At 42.4% G+C, this 19361-nt stretch overlaps 1 protein-coding gene across 1 annotated transcript in view; it reads right to left on the bottom strand.

The window, feature by feature from the left end:
• The window catches only part of XYLT1 (xylosyltransferase 1), a gene marked incomplete at both ends in the record, with an annotated part of 321569 nt that overhangs the window by 201241 nt on the left and 100967 nt on the right, over window positions 1-19361 (bottom strand). Inside the window, 2 exons of the mRNA XM_084216617.1 lie at window positions 5192-5394; window positions 6024-6196. Of these exons, the coding sequence (XP_084072743.1) occupies window positions 5192-5394; window positions 6024-6196 (376 nt within the window). The remainder of the gene's footprint in view (window positions 1-5191; window positions 5395-6023; window positions 6197-19361) is intronic.

The raw sequence follows: 19361 nt of genomic DNA on the forward strand, positions 1-19361 counted from the left end.
TACTATGTGCCTAGTGCCTGGTACATTATTCTAGTGCCAAGGCTTGCTTTTCAGATCAGCACTGCAACACTTCATATGGGGTGAAAGGTCAAACTCAGCCCTGGAAAGTCAGTATCCTTTATCCAGGCTTTCATGTCCAGCACCAATTTATGTAGTGCCAGGATGGAGATATCTCTAGAGGACAGCTCTGAAGTCTGAATCTCAGTGAGACATAGAATTGTTAAATTAAGTCCAGTCAAATTGATGAGAAGTGAGACAGAGAGAAAGTGGAACTGCCTTTTGAGCCAATGGCTTTACCTAATTTGCCATTGCACAGCTCTCATCAGCTCTGCTGGCTTTGGGATTTCTAAGCTCACAGCCATCAAGAGGGCACAACTGGGTCTCAGATATTTCTCCCAAAGCTGGAGTGCTGTATGTGAAAGCTAAGTGCTTTGTTTCAGTTCTAAGAGGAGATTTTCCTGTATTTCCAATATTGCATTTCAAGCCTGCACATTGCAAAATCTGAGATGCTTTGCAAGAGCAGCTGGGTAGCTCCAGTCTGGTGTGCCCACTCCAGGCAAACTGTATTCTCTTTTCTTCTCCCTGTCACCTGCTCCAAAGGACGTGTCATTTGGTCACAGGTGAAACTGGGGCAGGTCATGGAGCACTTGACAGAACAGAAATCATCCCTGATGCAGTTTCTATAGAATGGTAGTCACCCACGCTTTGCAGGGGATGAAACTGAGCCAGTGGCAGAAACAGGGACATGGTATCCTAGGTAGTTCTAGCACCTGAAAAATAACTTGAAAAAGTGCTAAAGCATGTTTCCCAAAGGTTGAACTTCTTCCTAAAATCTGCTGGTTGTAATTATTTTCACCTACCACAAGAAGAAAACCTGAAGACCTCTTTCCTGCATTCCCACCTTTTTGCTCTTGCTCTTGGCAAATATTCTCTGGCCCAGGAACCTCATTTAGAAGTCATCACTTTGGTTTTTTATCAACCAATGTCACCTTGAGCAACAGAGGGCAATACAATGAAGCCAGTGCAGGCCAGTCAATAGTTATTTGCTAGCTCAGTTTTTTTAGTTTCTGTGTTATTCTGGTTGGCAAAGAATGTCCATATTGGCACCTGCCTAAAGGACCAGGGCCAGTCAGATCATCCCATTTACTCCCTGCAGTGTGCAGTACCTCAGCTGCTATTTTTATGATGATGCACCTTCCATTCAAGTGCCAGACCCAAATTTCTACTGAACATGTCTCATTTAACTGAGGCTTCCCAACACAGGCTTTGATGGAAAGTACACAGCTTCATCCTAAAATAATGCCAAACAGCAAAACACAAGTAGTTTCACTGGGTTTCATTTAAGTTCTTTTGTTATACCTGATTGCCCATAATGGAAAATGTAGTTGTATGTGCATTCCTGGCTCCATCAATAAGACACTTTATTTTCTTACTATTCTGAAGCACTCCCCAAGCTTCTGCTAATAATTTTGCTTGACCTTTATTAAAGACCAAGCATTAGCTGGCAATTAGATTTAGTGATCCCTTTGGTGATTGAGGCTCAGTGATTTACTGTAAATTACAAATAGTTCAAATGTTTCATTATGTTTATTCTTTATACAAGCTCTGTGGCCAGGTAAGCACTGACACGACATTCACTGTTAAATGATCTCATTAAACTTCTTAATTTAAGTGGTGCAACACTTCACCTGCCACATTATCCAAGGACTCCTGCAATGCACATTAAACATTCAGCATGAATAGATGCTCTACCATAGTTCACCTTGTTGGGAGTGAAATTTCAGTCCCTGAACATAAGGTTGACTACTTTATGCTGTTTGTCAGAGACAATAAATAATGCAAATAGATAGCCATGTAAAGTAAGAGGTTGAAGACATCAGTAGCTTTCCCATAAGGTTTTGAAAGAGGGTCTCAAAAGAAGACTTTAAATTATGAAAAAATACCACGAAAATTAAAAATAAGTTAAGGAAAAGGAAGGAAGGTGCTGATTTCTTGCATTTCTTTATGAATGCAATGACTGTGAGAGATGATTTCTTGAGAACCCTCCAAATCTGTTCCTTTTTTATTCACGAGCCCAGAGCAAAAGGAGGGATAGTCACACAACCTCCCATCTCTGAGTTGCTTGTGGAGGTTTGTCCTTAACCATTTTACCCCTCCTTTTCCTGCTGAGGATGTTTAACAGAGCTGAATGAAGTAAAGGGTGGATAAAGCATCACATCTTTTCACTTAGCCCCATAAATAACATATTGCCTCTTTTGTTGGAGGCACCTTTATGTCCAGACTGTTTGCCAGTGGTTTGCACTGCAGTGAGAAGGAGAAGCATGTGGGTTAGAACCTCCTCTGTGCTAGTGCTGGACCTACAGACTCCACAAACAAAACATTCAGGCATGAGGAGGAATAATAAGGGTATCTGGATTTTCCTGGCATGCATATGTTTTATTTTACACATTTTTAATTGTTTCCCTCACAAAAGGAATAGTTCTAATATTTTTCTCCCATGCCTTTATATTTTATGATGCCTAACATCTGCTTCTGGACATCTCTTCTGAAGGATGAAAGGTTCCTGGCAATTCTACTATAGTCTGTGAACATACCAGACTGCTCCCTGGACAGATTTAGGCTTCATCATATTGTATTAACCCCACATATTGAGTATGGCTTTTTGACTTAGGAGGCTGGATTAGCTTTTATTATCAGAAGAGAAGTAGTAAAGGTTTCAGCATTACAGATGGAATGGCAGATGGGAAGCAAAAGCTTAATATGAAGCAGCTCTGGATAAAAACTATTAATCTACAAAATTCATATGTTCTTATGCAGGGAAACCTAGCAAAACCCACTGCAGTATGACTAACCAGAGAGGTGTAAAGTGCCCCTAGCCCATTATTGACAAATCATGGCATGGGGTCTGAAAGGAAAAAAAAGAATCCCCCAAACACCCTCTTTACTATTTCCTGGGAAAACAATCAGCTCTCTCTGGGTTAGGCAGGGAGGTACTGCCATCCTAAAGATTATAAATAATAATGATTTATAGCACCTCCACCATGAAAATTAAATGGACTCATATATGTATTTGATGAGACAAGATTTTCCATGGTTTATAGCTGCAATATTCCATAGTAAAAGAAATACCTAACGTTACTTGTAAGTCATTGCCAGTGAAGTTAGAGCACTAAAAAGGTTTATTATTTTTTTGTTGAAGTGCAGCATGGGATGAAGAGGAAGCATGTTCCCTTCAGTTCTGGTAACAAGAGTGCTTTGGCAGGAAGGGAAGTGAGCACTTCAGAGCCTGCCTGGGCGCTGAGAGCCCCCGAGAGCCCCCAGGAAGCCACCACAGAGCTCTGAGAGCGGCTGCAAGGGGCGAGCACCGCCTTCCAGAGCTCCCCCTCTGAAGAAACAAGTGCCTGGAATTTCTCCAGCAGAGGTGGAATGACTGCAAGACATCATGGCACTCTCACACAGACCACTGACACTGAACCAACTGCAGTCTGCCCCACAAAGCCAGTGGCTGTTGATGGCCATGTCTGGCCCTGGGGTTTGATTTGCTCCCCAGGGAAATGAGAACAGGTCAGACTGCCCCAGGTCATGGCCTCAGCACTACACAGGGGTTGGGGTGGGCTCAACAGCACAGGATAACTGGACACACCTGCTGGCACTAGTGTACAACCATACCAGACCTTCAGCACTCTCCTACAATTTATCCTGTTTAATTCACAGTGCCATCACCTACTTATTCCTTAATGGTCCTGCATTAGTCCACTTTTCAGCATCAATACAGCATTCCTCACCAGGAAAGTGAATAATCAGGAATAACAAGCTAGGTTTCCCCAAAACTCAAGAGATATACAGAAAACTATATACTCTCCCTTACAAGCAAGGTTGATATGCCAAAATTGTTAGTTCTCTTCCTGTTGCACATGGAAAGTGTTTAAATAGTATGGTTTCTTAATTCAAATCCCCATGTTCTAATACCAAGGCAGTCTCAGTAACTCTTGTGCTCTAATCTTTCTCCCCAAAATGTGTTGCATTTCACTGAGAGTGCTTAGAAATGGGCATCAGCAATAAAGCCTTTTGTCAGTCCTCACAAAATCCTTCCTAAGGCACAGGCTCAGGAGTTTTGTCATTGTCCACTTCAGTGGCAATTTCTGTCCAAAGAGCACCTTCAGGAAGGGACTCAAACTTCGAGAGAGATCATGGAGAAACCTCACCAGTGGAAGCATATTTTTGTTCCAGGAGTATTAAAACCATCATTTGTATCATCACTCATCAGGAAATCGCCCAAGAAAGTCCCTTCCCCTGTCATTGGTTCATTTCAGCATAGAGGGAAACGGAAGCCACAAGAATTTTGTGTTTCCTTCTTCTTAATAACTCTTACAACCCAAACCTTTAAAAGTTTCAGGACACTTGGGGATTTTTTGGGTAGCTTTGTTGCTGTTGTTGGGGTTTATTGTTTTTTGTCTTTTTTTTGTTGTTGTTTGGGTTGGGGTTTTTAACAGACTATCTACTTTTGCACAATGTAGGAAACTTACTGAACACAGCTCTGAGGCCTGGGTGATGTAAATCCAGAAAGAATATAATTTCATTTAAAATCACAAGCCTTATCATGTGATGGTGTGTGAAATTCTTAGCCTGATGCCATCTGAATGAGGATATTCAGGCAACGGTTGGTGCTGAAGATATAATTGACTCCTAGCAACTTATTTGTCACTTCTACAGCCATTATCCTCCACAGTAAAAGTACCAAAAGAAGGGAGAGGAGTACCTGAATCTATATTCATACCTTCAACCCTTGCTGAGACATCAAATGACACTGTTAAATGACACTGTTAATCAGAGCCCTGGGAGGGAGGAATCTCTCCATGCCTGGGTTTCATTTGCTGAGCTCCAGCACTTTTGGCTACTTTCCTCATCCTCTCTTGCAGGTCCCCCTTTTGTTGGAAATAATGACTAACTGGAGCAGCCTCTCAGTGAAAGTCCCCCCCAGGCAAAGGGAAGACACACAGGGTACAGGCAGGTGGCTGAATCCTTGGCTAAATTGTGGCTGTCAGACACCAGCCCACCAACAGGAGTTTTCTGCGGTAAAACAAAAGGAACTGCTCCTCTGCTTCTTGCAGCACAGCACAGACATGTCATTGTTTATCTCCACATCTCCTTTAGGAACAAAACACGTGCATCCTTAAAATACTCACTGTACCTGATGGGGTAGTCGGCAGCACTGAGGTTAATGAAGAAATCCCAGGGCCAGTCACTCATCTCCATTAAGTCCTTCATGGTCTGCAGGTAGGTGGTCAGAAGGCTTGCTCCTCCCCAGATTGTGGCCATTCTCCAGGAGGTGACTCTCACATTTGGGTACTGGCTGGCAAACTGCAGCACTTGCCGGTGCAAGTAATTGGATCGCTTTACAGGAGAAAAGAGTGATACATTCAAGTTATTCTGTCCAAAATTGTCTCTCCCTGTAGTCACTAAAGGCCTACCCTACTGCTTGACTCACTGAGTGCTGCCACTGCTTTGCCCTCACCTGCTATTTCACACAACCTTCTTTTCCTAAATGTACAGAGAGCCCCAGTTAGTATTTTTTTACAACTACAGTAATCACTAACCAGTGTGATTAGCTTTATTCACCATTTGTCATCATGGAGCCCAAAGGGCTTTTGTAAAGGAGGTGGCTGCCACCACCTCCCTTTTACAGTGTGTCACTTGCCCAAGGCACCTCAGGTCAGCTCTCCATCCAGTGGGCCACCTTACTCTGCATTAACTTATCAGTCACTGCTAACTAAATGTACAACAGACAGACAAGGGGGAGATACTCATCACAGAGAAGGAGAAATGAAGGCTGTTACATAAATAACAAGAAAGAAAATTTAAGGGGAAAAAAAAAAAAAGAGGCTCCAAACATGTAACAGATGGACAGACAAAAAGTGACGTGCACTTTACGCAGCAGAGGTAAAGGGAAGATGAAGAAGATGACAAGGATGGGTAGACTGACAGATGGTGAGACAGGCAATTTATAACCAGTGATATATTACCTTGTCAACATGAATGTAATAGAAATGGTCTTTATGGTAAATAGCCTTAAACATGCGCTGGAGCTGCCGGGAAGCTCTGCCATGAACAACCAAGACAAATGCGATCCTGACTGGGTTGGCTGGCATGTATTCTACGGAGTCCTCATCCCACTGAACATTGTTGTTGGCTTTTCCTGTTCAAAAACAAAACACAGGACATCTCTGAGCGTATCCACAGGGCAGGGTGCAGAGAGCAGTACACATTCCACCTCGGCTCCTCCTTCAAAGGCCCTTTATGGGGCAGGGTGAGAACTCACCAGGGGTGCCAGCCTGTGTCCCATGCAGTTTGTACCCCTCTCCTTTGTCCCCACAGGGCCACCAGCCCATGCCCAAGGGCCTCATCCTGAACAAGGCTGCACAAGCAGGGACAAGTGCCCAGATGTTTATGAGTTGTATCAAGCTCCGCCTGAGCGCAGACATCTGAACCTCCAAAGGAATCCCCTCCAGGTTTGTAACTAGTGTCCAAAGTGTTCAAACACTGACAAGGCTGACACTCCCCCAGAAGGAAAGCCCCTGTTTAGCCAAAGCTGCTTCTTCCCATGATCAGCACAGCTCTGCTGAGAAGCTGGTGGAACTCTGCTACTGAACAGCTGCTGAGGATTATTGACAGATAGCATTTGTTTGTAACAGCAGATGTGCCCTGGAACATTTAAATGCAACCTGCATGTCTTTACTTTTTCATGGAGGAGTGGGGCTCTTCCACTACAATTTAAAATACCTGTTCATTTTTTTTTAACAGAGTAATTTCTGGTCTTCCTTTTCTAAAGCAAACACCACAATGTGAGGTTCAGACAGGATGTGCTGATAAACTGAAGAGCTGGAGGGACATTTCTAATAAGAAATTTAAAGTGCTTTGGTTTTGGTTTGTGTACCCACTCTGCAATTCAAAAACCAGAACACAATGTAAGAAAAACACCATTTTATCCAAAACACAACATTTATTCTTCAATGAAAAAACATCATTCCGCAGTGCTCTGACCTTGTAAGGACCTTTCTCAACAAAAATTATTTAAAAAGAACCTGAAATTTTGAATATTAGCAAAAAAAGAAGGAAAGTGCTTCCAAGCAAAAAAACTTCCTCCTGCCCAAATTTTCCTCTTGCAAATTTTAACTTTATTATTTTTAAATTTTAGGAATAGTGTTGTATTAAAAGATACCTGATGTGTGTCCCCCCTGCCAGAGGTACAATTTTCAAATTTCTGCACTTAGTGCCTTTTGTGATGCCCCTTTCTCCTCCCACCTCCTCATCCCCACCACCTCAAGGCTCCTTCTGCAGACTGTGGAGACATTTGCTCCAGGCTGTAGGACAAATTTGAGGCTGTTCCTGGGCTCAGTTATCAGACAGCCTGAGTGCAGCTACAAAGCCCACTGCACCTTCCAAAACATCTCCTACAGTTATTAAAAACACATGCTCATGTCTGTTTGATTTGATATAAGGAACATGAAAGAAAACATTTGCCAAGAGTGAAGTGAGACTAAGAGAAAGGGAAAGACACTTTTCCCCAGGTTTTTGAAACTGGAAACGTATGTTGGTAAAAGTAAACAATACCAAAAGCTTTCTTCTTTCCCAAATATTTTGTAATAATTACAAAATAAAAGTTGGACACAGAAAAAAGACCTTTGCCTAATCCTTCTTGGGCATCTCCTCCTTGTTCAAGACAGTAGTATAAATTTGGAAAAAACAGACCAACTGAACGTTTGCAGAGCACTGTTTAGGTGATCAAACAACTTGATGCCCTTAATTGTACTGAAATGCCCTTGAGTGATTGAAACACCCCTTTCAGCTCCTGCTGCAATTGGAGCAGCACGTCCCAGAAGGGAACGGTTCCAACATCTCCCACAACTCTCCCTTCATGTTTCTCCTAGCAGTGCTTCCCTAGCACACTTCTCCAAGTCAGAGTCTGTTTTTCCCAGGAAAGCTGTACATGCCAGAGGTGTTCCCTGTGCCTAGAATGGGGCTCTTTGCTGTGTCAAGGGCTCCAAGGCAGCGGTGTCACCGACCAGGCGCACAACCAGATCCCCAACAGCACAGAGCCTGCACAGTCCCAGGGGCTCCCAGCACACCCTCCCTGTCCACAGCCCCTCAAGGAACATCTCTGTGCAAAGTGCTGCTCAAAATTAATGCAACTTTATTGCTCCCTGTTGTATTCAGAAAGGATGAAATTTCCAGCTGCATAAGTCATTCTTAACTTTACATGGGACACAAACAATTTAAAAGGCATTTCTTTATAAAACCCTCCACCAATGGTTCACTAAGACACAGAGGAGTATTAAAACATTAGAAAGATAGGTTAAATTTAATTTATTCTATAATTTGCAGTTTGTTTTTTATGGCCATTAGCCTATGCCCAGTTCTACTGTTTTCTCCTGTGCAGCTGATGAGCTTTGCCATGCACATGCTCAGGGTTTCTGCAGTGACAGGGACAAAAAGGGACTGTGAGAGAAAGAAAATGTGCTTGCAAAGAGAACTGACAGGGGAATGAAGGGCAATTGCAATTGCAAAAACAAGCCATTTTTCTTTTAAACTGTTTTCATTTCAAGCTGATGATGTCCCATCAATGAACTCAAATATTTTTAGTGGTTTTCATTACGTTTTTGGATACCTCTCTTTTGAAATCAGTGATTTTCTGCAATGATATGCAGAAGGTGAGGGGAATTTAAAATAGTCATATTGTGGGCCTTTTATTTTAATCTAACTTGCTGTCAATACCCACACTATCATTTATCTAGCAATTATTGAGAACAAAATCCTCTCAAATTTTCACCTGAAATGCCACCTCACTGCATCAGTTTTCTCTAATAAATTCCTGCAGTGACAGTGACTAATTTTGTTCTCTTCTGTTTTCCTTCCCTAACCATTTTTTTTTTCATATGCTAGTTTGCTTCCTTCTCTTTCAGGTTTTGGATTTTTATACTTGCATTTACCACCTGCATACTAATATGGACTTTTAAATATATTCCTATTCGTGGCTGCCTGGAGTTTCACAAAGGAAGAATGCTACACTTTTTCCATCTGTCAGACTATCTGCTGCTTTGCTCTATGTTGTCACTTCCCTGGTTTTAGCTCATGGCTGCTGAGCACCCTCTCTTTTGCAGACTACTTCACTGATAAAGAACCAGCCTGGTTTGCAAAGAAGATGAAATTGGCAGGAAACATCCAATTGAGGGTCTGCTTACTAAAAAATACAGTAGGACTTCAGATGTGTATGAGCAATGTCAAGACCTGAATAGCTCCAGCCACTCCATTTCTATAAAACTCATGGAGACCAAAGCCTAGCTCATCATGTCAGTGCCTACATATCAATGAGCTGCCTCAGGTAGGAGCTCATCCTCTTCAGACTGGGTGGACAGGATACACAGAAAATCCATCAGATGACTTCACTTAACATCCTACCATTCACTAGTGATAAAGATCTAAAAGGGTTTTAAGGAAGCACTTGGATTTGACAGCTACTTCAGTACCTCACTACACTGCATTCTCCCCCTGCACTAAAGCTCAACCTCGGTGCTGATTCCAGCTCCACCCTCAGTCACTTCAGTCCTGCAAAAAGCAGCTGCCAAGATCACCTTCTTCTCACCCAACAGCTACAGAGGACTCATGGACAGCTTCTTTCCTCTGCAGCACTCTCTATTCCCAGCCTTCACTACACTTGTCACCTCTCAACATTCCATCATCTGCACTTCCAAGAAAAATGAGTCAAGCCAATACAAGAGAGTTCCCATCTCCTCCTGCACAGGTCACTTGGAACAGTCTCAATGGGACTGGAGGTGCACTCCATCTCACCTAGAAAGCTTCTCTGAGTGTGGGTATTGCCTGTTGAATGAAGTTTCCTACATGTTTAGGGAATTCCCTTTTTCTGGGATAATTTACACAGATCAGTGCCTTACAAACCTTAATAAAAAGCCTGCAATGTCAATAGAAAGTAAAACAAAAACCAACAGCACTTTATAAACCATCACAAAAGCCCACAATGACAACACAAAGTAAAACAAGACTCATGAAGAATATGAGTGTTACAGTTCCATATCGGGAGCACAGCTCTACCCTCAAAATTGCTTTGCACATTTGAGTCAGTGGGGAGAGTGAATGGAACATCCTCTTCATGGCCATTTGGCACAGGTGAAACAGCCCTAGCCTTGAAGCAGGACTTCTCTTAAGCTTCCTCAAAGTTTGCTGTTTCATCACACAATGGGAACAGAGGATAGAAGAGCAACTTCTCACGTTGCCGTGCTCCAGAGAAACTGGAACCTCAGCAGAAGGGGAAGTGCACACCCAAGTTCATCTTCCAGCCCTTGTATCAAAGAGCATTTATTGTGCTATCTCCACTGAAAACAAAACCACAGCACTTTGCTCTGTCACAAACTTACTAAGAAAAGTAAAACCTTCCCTTTTGCTTCCTACTCAAAAAGTGACAGGACTGACATCAATGTGCTAGCAAGAAAACCTGTACCTGTTTTTGAAGATAACAGGAGAATCTCAGCTCTAGTGCAATTTTAGCTTGTATTTTCTATGTCCAGAGAAATCAATACTCATAATTAAGAGCTTAATCTTCAACTGTTGCAGTGTATTATTCTGAATTCCAGAATAATGACGATAGTGCAATCACTTTCACATTTGTTGTGATGCCACATTATGCTCAATCATCCTCCAATATAACTGAGCCAGCATGCTGATCTCTTACCTATACTGTTAATTAATGGGATCACACTTCCCCAGCAGCACAAAGCAATCTTTCAGTCTATTTTGTGAGCCATCTTATGTTTTGTAAATCAATCCATCAACTTCTGTTCTCAGTTTGGTATTGTTCTGGCAGTCCAACAGATTTCCTCTGCAAAGATACCTGGATGCTGCTGACTGCATGTGAGCACAGCTGTGTGTGTACCCTGTGCCTTGGTCCATGAATCAATGGACAGAGGACATTAGTGGAGTTATTGCTGTGCAGTTCAGCAGAGTATTTGCTGCTATTACATCCATAAATGCAATCAGGAGCCCTGTCATTACAGCAGGACTATGAGCCATAATCACTCCAAAGAGGCAGAGCTCTGTAGTCCCTACTTAAACTCCCAGGAGCAGCTCCATTCCCTTCAGTGGGACCATTTCTGCAGCAGCCAGCTGAGTGGTAGTTGCTGAACTCAGATTTCCACTATAAACTCCTTTTCAATTGCTCACAACCCAACAACACAGCAGGTTGAAAATTTCCAGGCTTGGCTTTCATCTAAAAACGTTTTCCATTTTGATTAGAGTACAAACAGGTTTGCCTTGCTCAAATGGCGGCAAGACCAAAAAAAAAAAAAAATACACAATGTTTTCATTTAGGACACAAAAATTTTGTATCAGACCTAGGAATAGAAGTAGTTGGAGGGTTATATAAAAACCACAAAAAATGTCACTGAGCAATTTACCAGTGAGCCAGGACCTGATGAGAAGTCTTTGTCTGAGGGTTTGATAGCAGCATTGCCCTGGGCTGAGCCAGAGCTCCTGCTGGAGCTAAGCCCCAGTGGTCCAACAGAGCAAGGGCATCTCTTGCCATCAGGCTCAAGAGGGGAAGGTCTGGCTTGCTGCAGTACCCTCCAGTGAGGACGCCCTGCACTGGAGAGGTGACTTCTGAAGCACAGTGTGTGTTAATTGTACTTAGATGAAAAGACAATTTTTCCTATGCCAGCATCTAGAAAACTTCCTTTAGCAACATTACTCCCACTTTTGGGATGCCAAATTTCACTTCCAGTCAAAGAAATTATTCACTTGTTTCCATGGGGGTCCTTGTGGAGATCTTTACATTACAATTATTATTATGTACAATTATTTACATTACAATTATTTATATGTAAAATGCCCACTGGTTTCTGGCTGTTCACAGTGCAGAAGATTCCTCTGGTAAATAAGATCCCCACCATAAAGTGGAATCAGCACCTTGTGAGCCCAGCACATCCACTGCCCAGGCCAGTGAGGGGCTCTAGCAAAGCAAACCAAGCTCCTGAAGGAGAAAATTATCATGACTGCTCATAGATGTGGCTTTTCCTTGTGGGTTTTGACTTAGCAAAGTAGGAGAGGTGGAATCAGTTGAGATGATCTTCTGCACAACTGTTCCCAGGCATGGGGATTAGAGGGGGATGGTTATGATTACAGAGTGAAGTATTGCTAGTTGTTTCTGTAGATTTCCTTAAAACTACTGTTACCTATATTTTTTATCTCTGAGTTAGCACTGAGCACTTTGAAAAAAAATTCAGAAATGACTCTGCTATTGAGGAGTGGATATTCAATTCTTTTGCAGTAATGTTTTATCTCTACACAGTTCTACAACTTTTCAGTCTCAGACTCTATCAAAAATTACAGGAACAATTTATGATCCTCTGTAACTTCATATGATCAAGTAACCCATAAGCAAGAAATCAATGCAAGGCAGGAGGGAAGCAGTGAGACATAATTTAGAAGCACTCAGTGGCTACTGCATTTAACATTAAAGAGACAGATTTCAGTAATGTTCTTTCCATGCTGAGAAGAAGCCCTGGCTTGGAACAAAGCAGCTGCTGATGTGGGCATTTTGAGTCTTCTTTAATAATTTCAGAGGGTGACAGCATAAACCTAGGGCAGTCAGAGGAGAAGAGTCCCTGCCTTACAGATGGAAATTCCCTTCATGGCATCACTGGGAGATTCTCTACAGTGAGTTTGTGAGCTGATAAGCAGCTCTGCATCCCTGAAAAATTTATATGAAAAGGGAAACTCACTGTAATTACAGATGTGGGCTCAGTTCTGCTGTCCATGAACAGAAGAATAAAAGGCATGAAAGAAGAAAGGTAGAAAAGTAGAGGATACATGCAGAACTGTTTCATATTCACAGCTGGATTATCAGAAGATGATTTTTTTCTATTTTATTCTAAGGGGAAACAAACCCCAAGATATTTCTCAGTTTGGGAATTTAAAAGAAACCACTTCTACCCCAGCTTTGTCACCCTCCTGTTACAGCTGTGTAATGTTTGTGCAGCACTCCAGGACTCACTCAAGAACCCACTGGAGCAGACATCATCCATTACACAAATCCAGACAGACACCCTGCACCAGAAAATTTGGTGAATGTGTCTTTTTTTTACATGATTTGCAGAATTCATTGTAAATGAAGAAATATAAAAACCTCGAGAACAAATACAGAAAATATTTTATCACAAACCTGCAAAAGCAGTTGGGATAACACAGAACTGTTCAAAATCAACCTTCAGGGTCCATGTATGTGTGTGTGTGCAGCAGCAGAACATTCATATTCACTAAATTTCCAGCAAAAGCAAGCAGCATTTGGTTTGTAACAGCCTACCATATTTCAAACAAAAAATCTGTTCTATCTTGCAGTCAGTATTGAATCATTACTGAAACCATTTTTATGATTTGCAAATGACCAAGTAATTATCAGATTCCACTATACTGCACTTGCAATACACACTAAACTTAATTTACAACAATACTTATCTAGGCAGGCCAATCATCTCTGTAACAAGCTTGCTTTTCTGACTATCCTAATTATGGAAATGGTAGCATTCCTGGGAGACAAATCTCAATTATTTGTAGTTTTGCTGGAGTGTGTTAGTCAAGCATTTTCTCCCTATTCCTACCGACTGCCATGAATAAATAACACTCAAAAGCAACAGTAAATTAATTAATGTTGAATTAGAATGAATCTTGTAATAATAGTGTTTATCATATCAATTAACAGCCAATTAGCACATCGTGATCAGCGTTATTAGGGTGAATCCAAGATGCCTTTTAAATGAGCATCAGGCCATTTTTACTATACCCAGTGACATTACTGGACTTCAGAGATGTAAAGTAAAGCAGATCCAGGAACAGCCACAAATATTCCTTGAAGGACCATTAATTCCTCTGGCACCTTACACCTTAGCTTGGCTTCACAGGCCAAACCCCCCCCAGTCCTGGGCTGCCTCCAGAGCAGCGTGGCCAGCAGGTCCAGGGAGGGGATGATCCTGCCCTCTGCTCTGCTCTCCCACCAGCAGAGCTGCCACCAGCGCTGATGGCCCAAGGTAAGGACATGGAGTGCTGGAGCAGCCCAGGAGGCCGTGGGTAAGAGGATTGGAACACCTCTGTGGAGACAGGCTGAGAGAGCTGGGGCTGCTCAGCCTGGAGAAGAGAAGGTTCTGTGGAGAGCTCATAGAGCTTCCAGTGTCTGAGGGGAGCTACAAGGAGAGGGAACTGCAGGGACAGGACAAGGAGCAGAGGGTACAAACAAAGAGGGGAAATCTGGGTTAGATATTAGCAGGGAATTCTTTCCCGTGAGGATGATCACATACTGGAACAAGTCTGCCCAGGGAGCCTGTGGATGCCCCAGCCCTGGAAGTGTCCAAGGCCAGGATGGATAAGGCCTTGAGCAACCTGGTCCAGTGGAAAGAATCCCTGCACATGGCAGGATGATCTTTAAGGTTCCTTCCAACCCAAACCATTCTTTGATTCTGTGACTTAACATTTGAGAGGTAACACCCTTGGAAACCACAAAAAAAAAAAAAAAAAAAAAAAAGGAAGACCCCTATCAAATAAAAGAGCTTTTCAAGCTTGGCTCTCAGGACAAGCCCACAGCCCATTTCCAGCTCAGAGTCAAAACTTGTGGAGCAGCTCCTGAGTGCACCAGTTCCATGACAATACACCCAAGATAAAAGGGAAAACAGCAGTCCTGTATTTTTTGGCTAACACATCAGGTGTGAGAGTTTTCCCAGTGTGTGGAGCCACCCTCCTCTGACAGAAAGCTCACTGCAGGAGGAGACTTCATTCAGCTCTTGTGCTCCAAGAGCTGACTTGTGCTTGTTAGGAGGGGAAAGGTTACAGAAGGCAAGAAGTGAAAGGATTGAAATGAAGCATGTGTTTAGTTATCTTATCCACCACTGGTTGTTGCTAAGGATGCTCCCATCAACAGCCCCAAACTGATGAGAACAGGAATCTGTCGTACAAGAGAAGTCATCCCACCACTCCCAAGAAAACGGATGACACAAACCCAGACTGAAATATTTATAAAACCTCATTCCCAGTTTGCATTTTCTGAACAATCAACTACTGATTTAGGTGGCCTGAATTACACTCCAGAGGCTGCCAGCCCTCTTGCTGCAGATGGATTACATCCCAACTGGAACACCAGTGACAGCCTCACCACCCTTCATGCCAAAACCAACAATGGGCTTTGGAGTCAGCTCTTCTCTGAAGAGCCTCATTCCCTTCCCTCCAAAAAGCCTTTAGATTTCTTGTGCAGGACAAGAAGAAAATGTAGAAAATGCCCTTATTTCAGTTCACACTTTCTCTTCTGCCTAAAATCATCAGGAAGTTTAAGCCTTCAAGGAACAGAAACTTGAAAGTCGATCAGTTACTATGGAACAACCAACATAACAAAAACTAAGCAAAATAGCAGCAGAAGTACATCAAGGCTTATACTTCAAATTAGCATTTGAAACAGCCTTTGCTGATTGGAGTGTCTGTTCCAGTGTGTTTGGAGACTGGCACGCCGTAACCTTTACACCATCTCTTCCTCTCATGCTCACAGCAAGAATAATCAATAAGGAGTGAAAACACAAGCAATTACACACATCTCTACTTCACATAACCTCCCAGGAGATATTATGTACTGCTGAGACTACCAAGAAATGAATAGGTAGATAAAAGCATGTTTGTTACCTGCCTGATCAATGTTTTCCCTTTCTGTTTTACTGTGCTGTCATCTTTCAAGTCCTATGTAAAGTATCTCTTCCCCCAAATAACCTTAAGAAATCAACAGTTAATCATTACAATCAGCTGGTCTAAGGCCAGACAAACTTAATTTATACCATATGAGTATCTGGTCTGTTAACTCAAAGTTAATCCTCCCTTTGAGATTCCATTACATCTGTCTTCTATTTTTTGAATGTAGGATTGGAAGGACAGAGTCTGCCTTTATTCTCTGCTCAAGATAATTACGAACATAGCGTTGGAAACAGACCCAAAAAGTAAAGACTTTCACATGTATTTTACATAGCTAGCTTGAAAAGGTCAAGTTAGGTACTGAGAATAAAGGCTGCACTAGCAGAAGCAAAAATCAACCCTCATACCTGTTGCCTGTGCCAACGTGGTGCAAAATGGGAAAGTTTAGCCTCCTGTTTTAGGTGGCACTTGCAGTGAGAGTGAAATTAATGGGAATTTCACAGTACAGTCAAAAGAGAGAGAAAAGATAAATAGCACAGGTCTGTGCAGATTCACTGCAAAGCTGTCAGGATCTGCTTCCCCTGCATCCCTTTGAGTTAAACTTCACAGGTTTCAAAGGCTGCAGAGGTGGGACTAAGCACTGCTAAGAATCTCACACTGTGGCAATAAAAGATGTGTCAGATATCAGATTCATGTATGTGTAGGTACAATAAATACATATATGCCTCGAGTTTGTATACACTGGTAGATTAGCCAGGAAACAGGGGGAACTGAAGCGTTTAAAGTAAAATAGCACAACTAAAAAACAAGCTTCCCCCAGAAACAAATGCAGTTTCTCCACTCAGAGTATAGATTTTTCAGCATTACTGATTTTTTGACACAAAACTGTTGTCAAGTATCCATTATGTCAAAGGACACTTGCAAGCAATGGTTTTGTCAAATGACCCAAAGTACTTCTCATCTGCCCATGTGAATAGTAACACATGAATTATTTTATAATTGATCAGCTCTTGTGCTTCCAGAAAGCACCAGGGTACTCCTTGCTACCATGTGTACTACAATAAAGGGTTATTGTGGAATGGGAATAATTTTACTCAACAGAGAAGGAAAAAAGGACCAATCTTCTCTGAGTGTATCGCTTGTCAGACAGAGGAACACAACATAATTATATTGTGACATTTCCACCAGCAAATAGATTCTACTGTAAGCAATTAACACTGGTTCTTTCAGCAGACTTCAAAAATGTAATTGTATGGTATGCTCAGTTACAATAACATCTGATTAATAAATGACACTGCACTACTTGAGCGAGATTTTAGCATATCCAGACAGGTTAAAACACAGAACAGATGGATTTTAATTCTTACACAGGCCACCCTTACACCCCAAAACTGTTCATTAGTATGGAAAATGTTAAGGGCATAAATAGCCCTTAACATTTTCAGAAAAAACAAGCACCAGTGACAATGAGTACTCTGGATCTAACTAAAATGGAGACTTTTGGTCTGTGCAGTGAATATAACAGCCTATGTCTCTCCTCCTGGACTTGGGGAAGGTAGGGCTGGGCTCTCCTTCCTGGCTGGAATGCTTTCCAGAAGCTGCTTCTGATCAAGAGGGATTAGTTAAGATGGTTTAAGAAGGAAAAAAAAAAAAATCATGGGGCATTAATCCTCTAAACATTTCATAGCCAACATATCTTTAACACAATCCCTCTAATCCAATTAGGGCGCCTTGAAAATCATATCTGGAATTCCATGCTTCATTGTGATGGGTTCAGTGTGAGTGAAACATGCCCTCAGCAGAGAGCAGCTGAGCACCTGCTCTGCTCCAGAGCCCCCTCCCCAGCCCTGAACTGAGCCCCAGCCCTGCCTGGAGCAGCCCAGCTCCAGCAGCAGCAGCACCAAACCTGAGCCCTGACACATCTGTCAGGAACACCACTTCCAACATTCAACCCTTTGAATCAGCAGGGAGAACAGCTCTTAATACAAAGCTTTTGCCAGCAAGGAACAAATTAGTATGAATTAATTGAGTTTTTAAATGTTCTCATGAAAATTGTTTGGGCTGGTGTTCATGAGGATGTATAGTCACACAGAGTGACTGGCAAAGGATAGAACAAAACAGCAAAGTCTTGTTGCTAAAATAAAGGACTTGCACTTCATTACTCCATCACAGAATAAAAGGATCCCATTAACACACCACTAGAGGAAAACAAAGGGAAAATCAAATTGCCAGCATCAGAAGATGTTCAACAGAAGCAACATGAAGTGATTTTTCTGTATTTCAATTGACATTACAGTTTTGTTAAAAAAATGCAACGTGCAGAAAACATCACTTTATTGACTAAATAAGTTACTGGCTGCTGTTAAAAGCATCTGGGGAGAATTTGTATGCAAAATGCATTCTCGCAATAGTACCATAATTTAGAAATGAGTTATAAATCTTTCCCAGATTTTAACAAGTCTATGATGCCCTTGGATGTCAAGGAGATGCTTAAACAGTAACTTGCAGAAGGGTCTTCTCTATAATGCACGAGAGGAGTATCTGTGCAACATCTGAAACAAAAAAATTCATGCTGACTTTTTACAGACAAAAATAATAATGGAGATAATTTCTAAAAGTATCTTAACTCTGCCCCTCAGAGTCTCTCTTCCCATTCTTTTCACGTCAGCAGTCAGAGGTACTAAATTTGGCCCCAGGCACTTCCCATTTCCTGCAGCTGGGACTGATCCTGCCTCCCAACACTGCTGCCTGTGTGCTGGCAGGGTTTGAGCAGGACCTTGGCACAGCTCATCCCACCCCTCTGAATTTGGGGAGCCTGGCAGAAGTGAGCAGTGCAATAGTGTGGATCTCCAGGAACAACTTAAAGGTGCAGCACACTGTGAGGCAGGACACACATCCAAGTTGTTACGCATTTTAATTAGGTAAAGAAAGTGCTAAAAACTGCTTTGAAGGTCTAGATGTAACCCAGCAGTATTGGTTTCCCATATTTGGGTTTTCCTCCTGCCATCTCTCATTCATACACAAGTTATTTGATCATCTCTATCACAAAGGGAGACTTAAAAGAGAAAAATAAAAAAACTCAAACCACTTGTGTTGAGATGTAATTCAGTTCCTCCTCCTCTAAAATGACAGAGCCCCAAACAAATTCATTCACAACTTGGCTTTTATGGTACAGTAGGGCATGAAAATCATCAACTGGCTGCAAAACTGCTAAGTAAACCTAATTTAGGAGATGAAAACGTGTGACACACAAGGAGCATCTCACAGATTGTAAAATGACATGTTTATTTAAAAACGAGCCCAGGAAAAACAAGAAATGTTGGCAGAGGATGGCAGTGCCAACCCAAAGGCTCCCTGGCTGTCGGGGGCTCAGAGCTGCCCATGCCTGCACAGCCAGGGAGTGCTCCCAGCCCTCGGGGAGGAAGGCAGGAAGGAGCCCCAGCAGGTTTGCTGCAGAAATAGCTCTGTCACAATCAGAGGGGTAGGGCCAGCAGGGACCCCCATGGCAGCAGCTCAGCACAGAGAGGAGCAAACCCCAGCAGCAGAGAGCCAGGAGCCATCGGGGGCTCCAGCCAGCTCTGCTCTCACTGCAGCAGCTGCTCTGCACACACTCCTGCTCTGCCATCAGGAACTCG

The sequence above is a fragment of the Fringilla coelebs genome (assembly GCF_963513975.1).
Source record: "Fringilla coelebs genome assembly, chromosome: 16".
Classification (NCBI taxonomy): domain Eukaryota; kingdom Metazoa; phylum Chordata; class Aves; order Passeriformes; family Fringillidae; genus Fringilla; species Fringilla coelebs.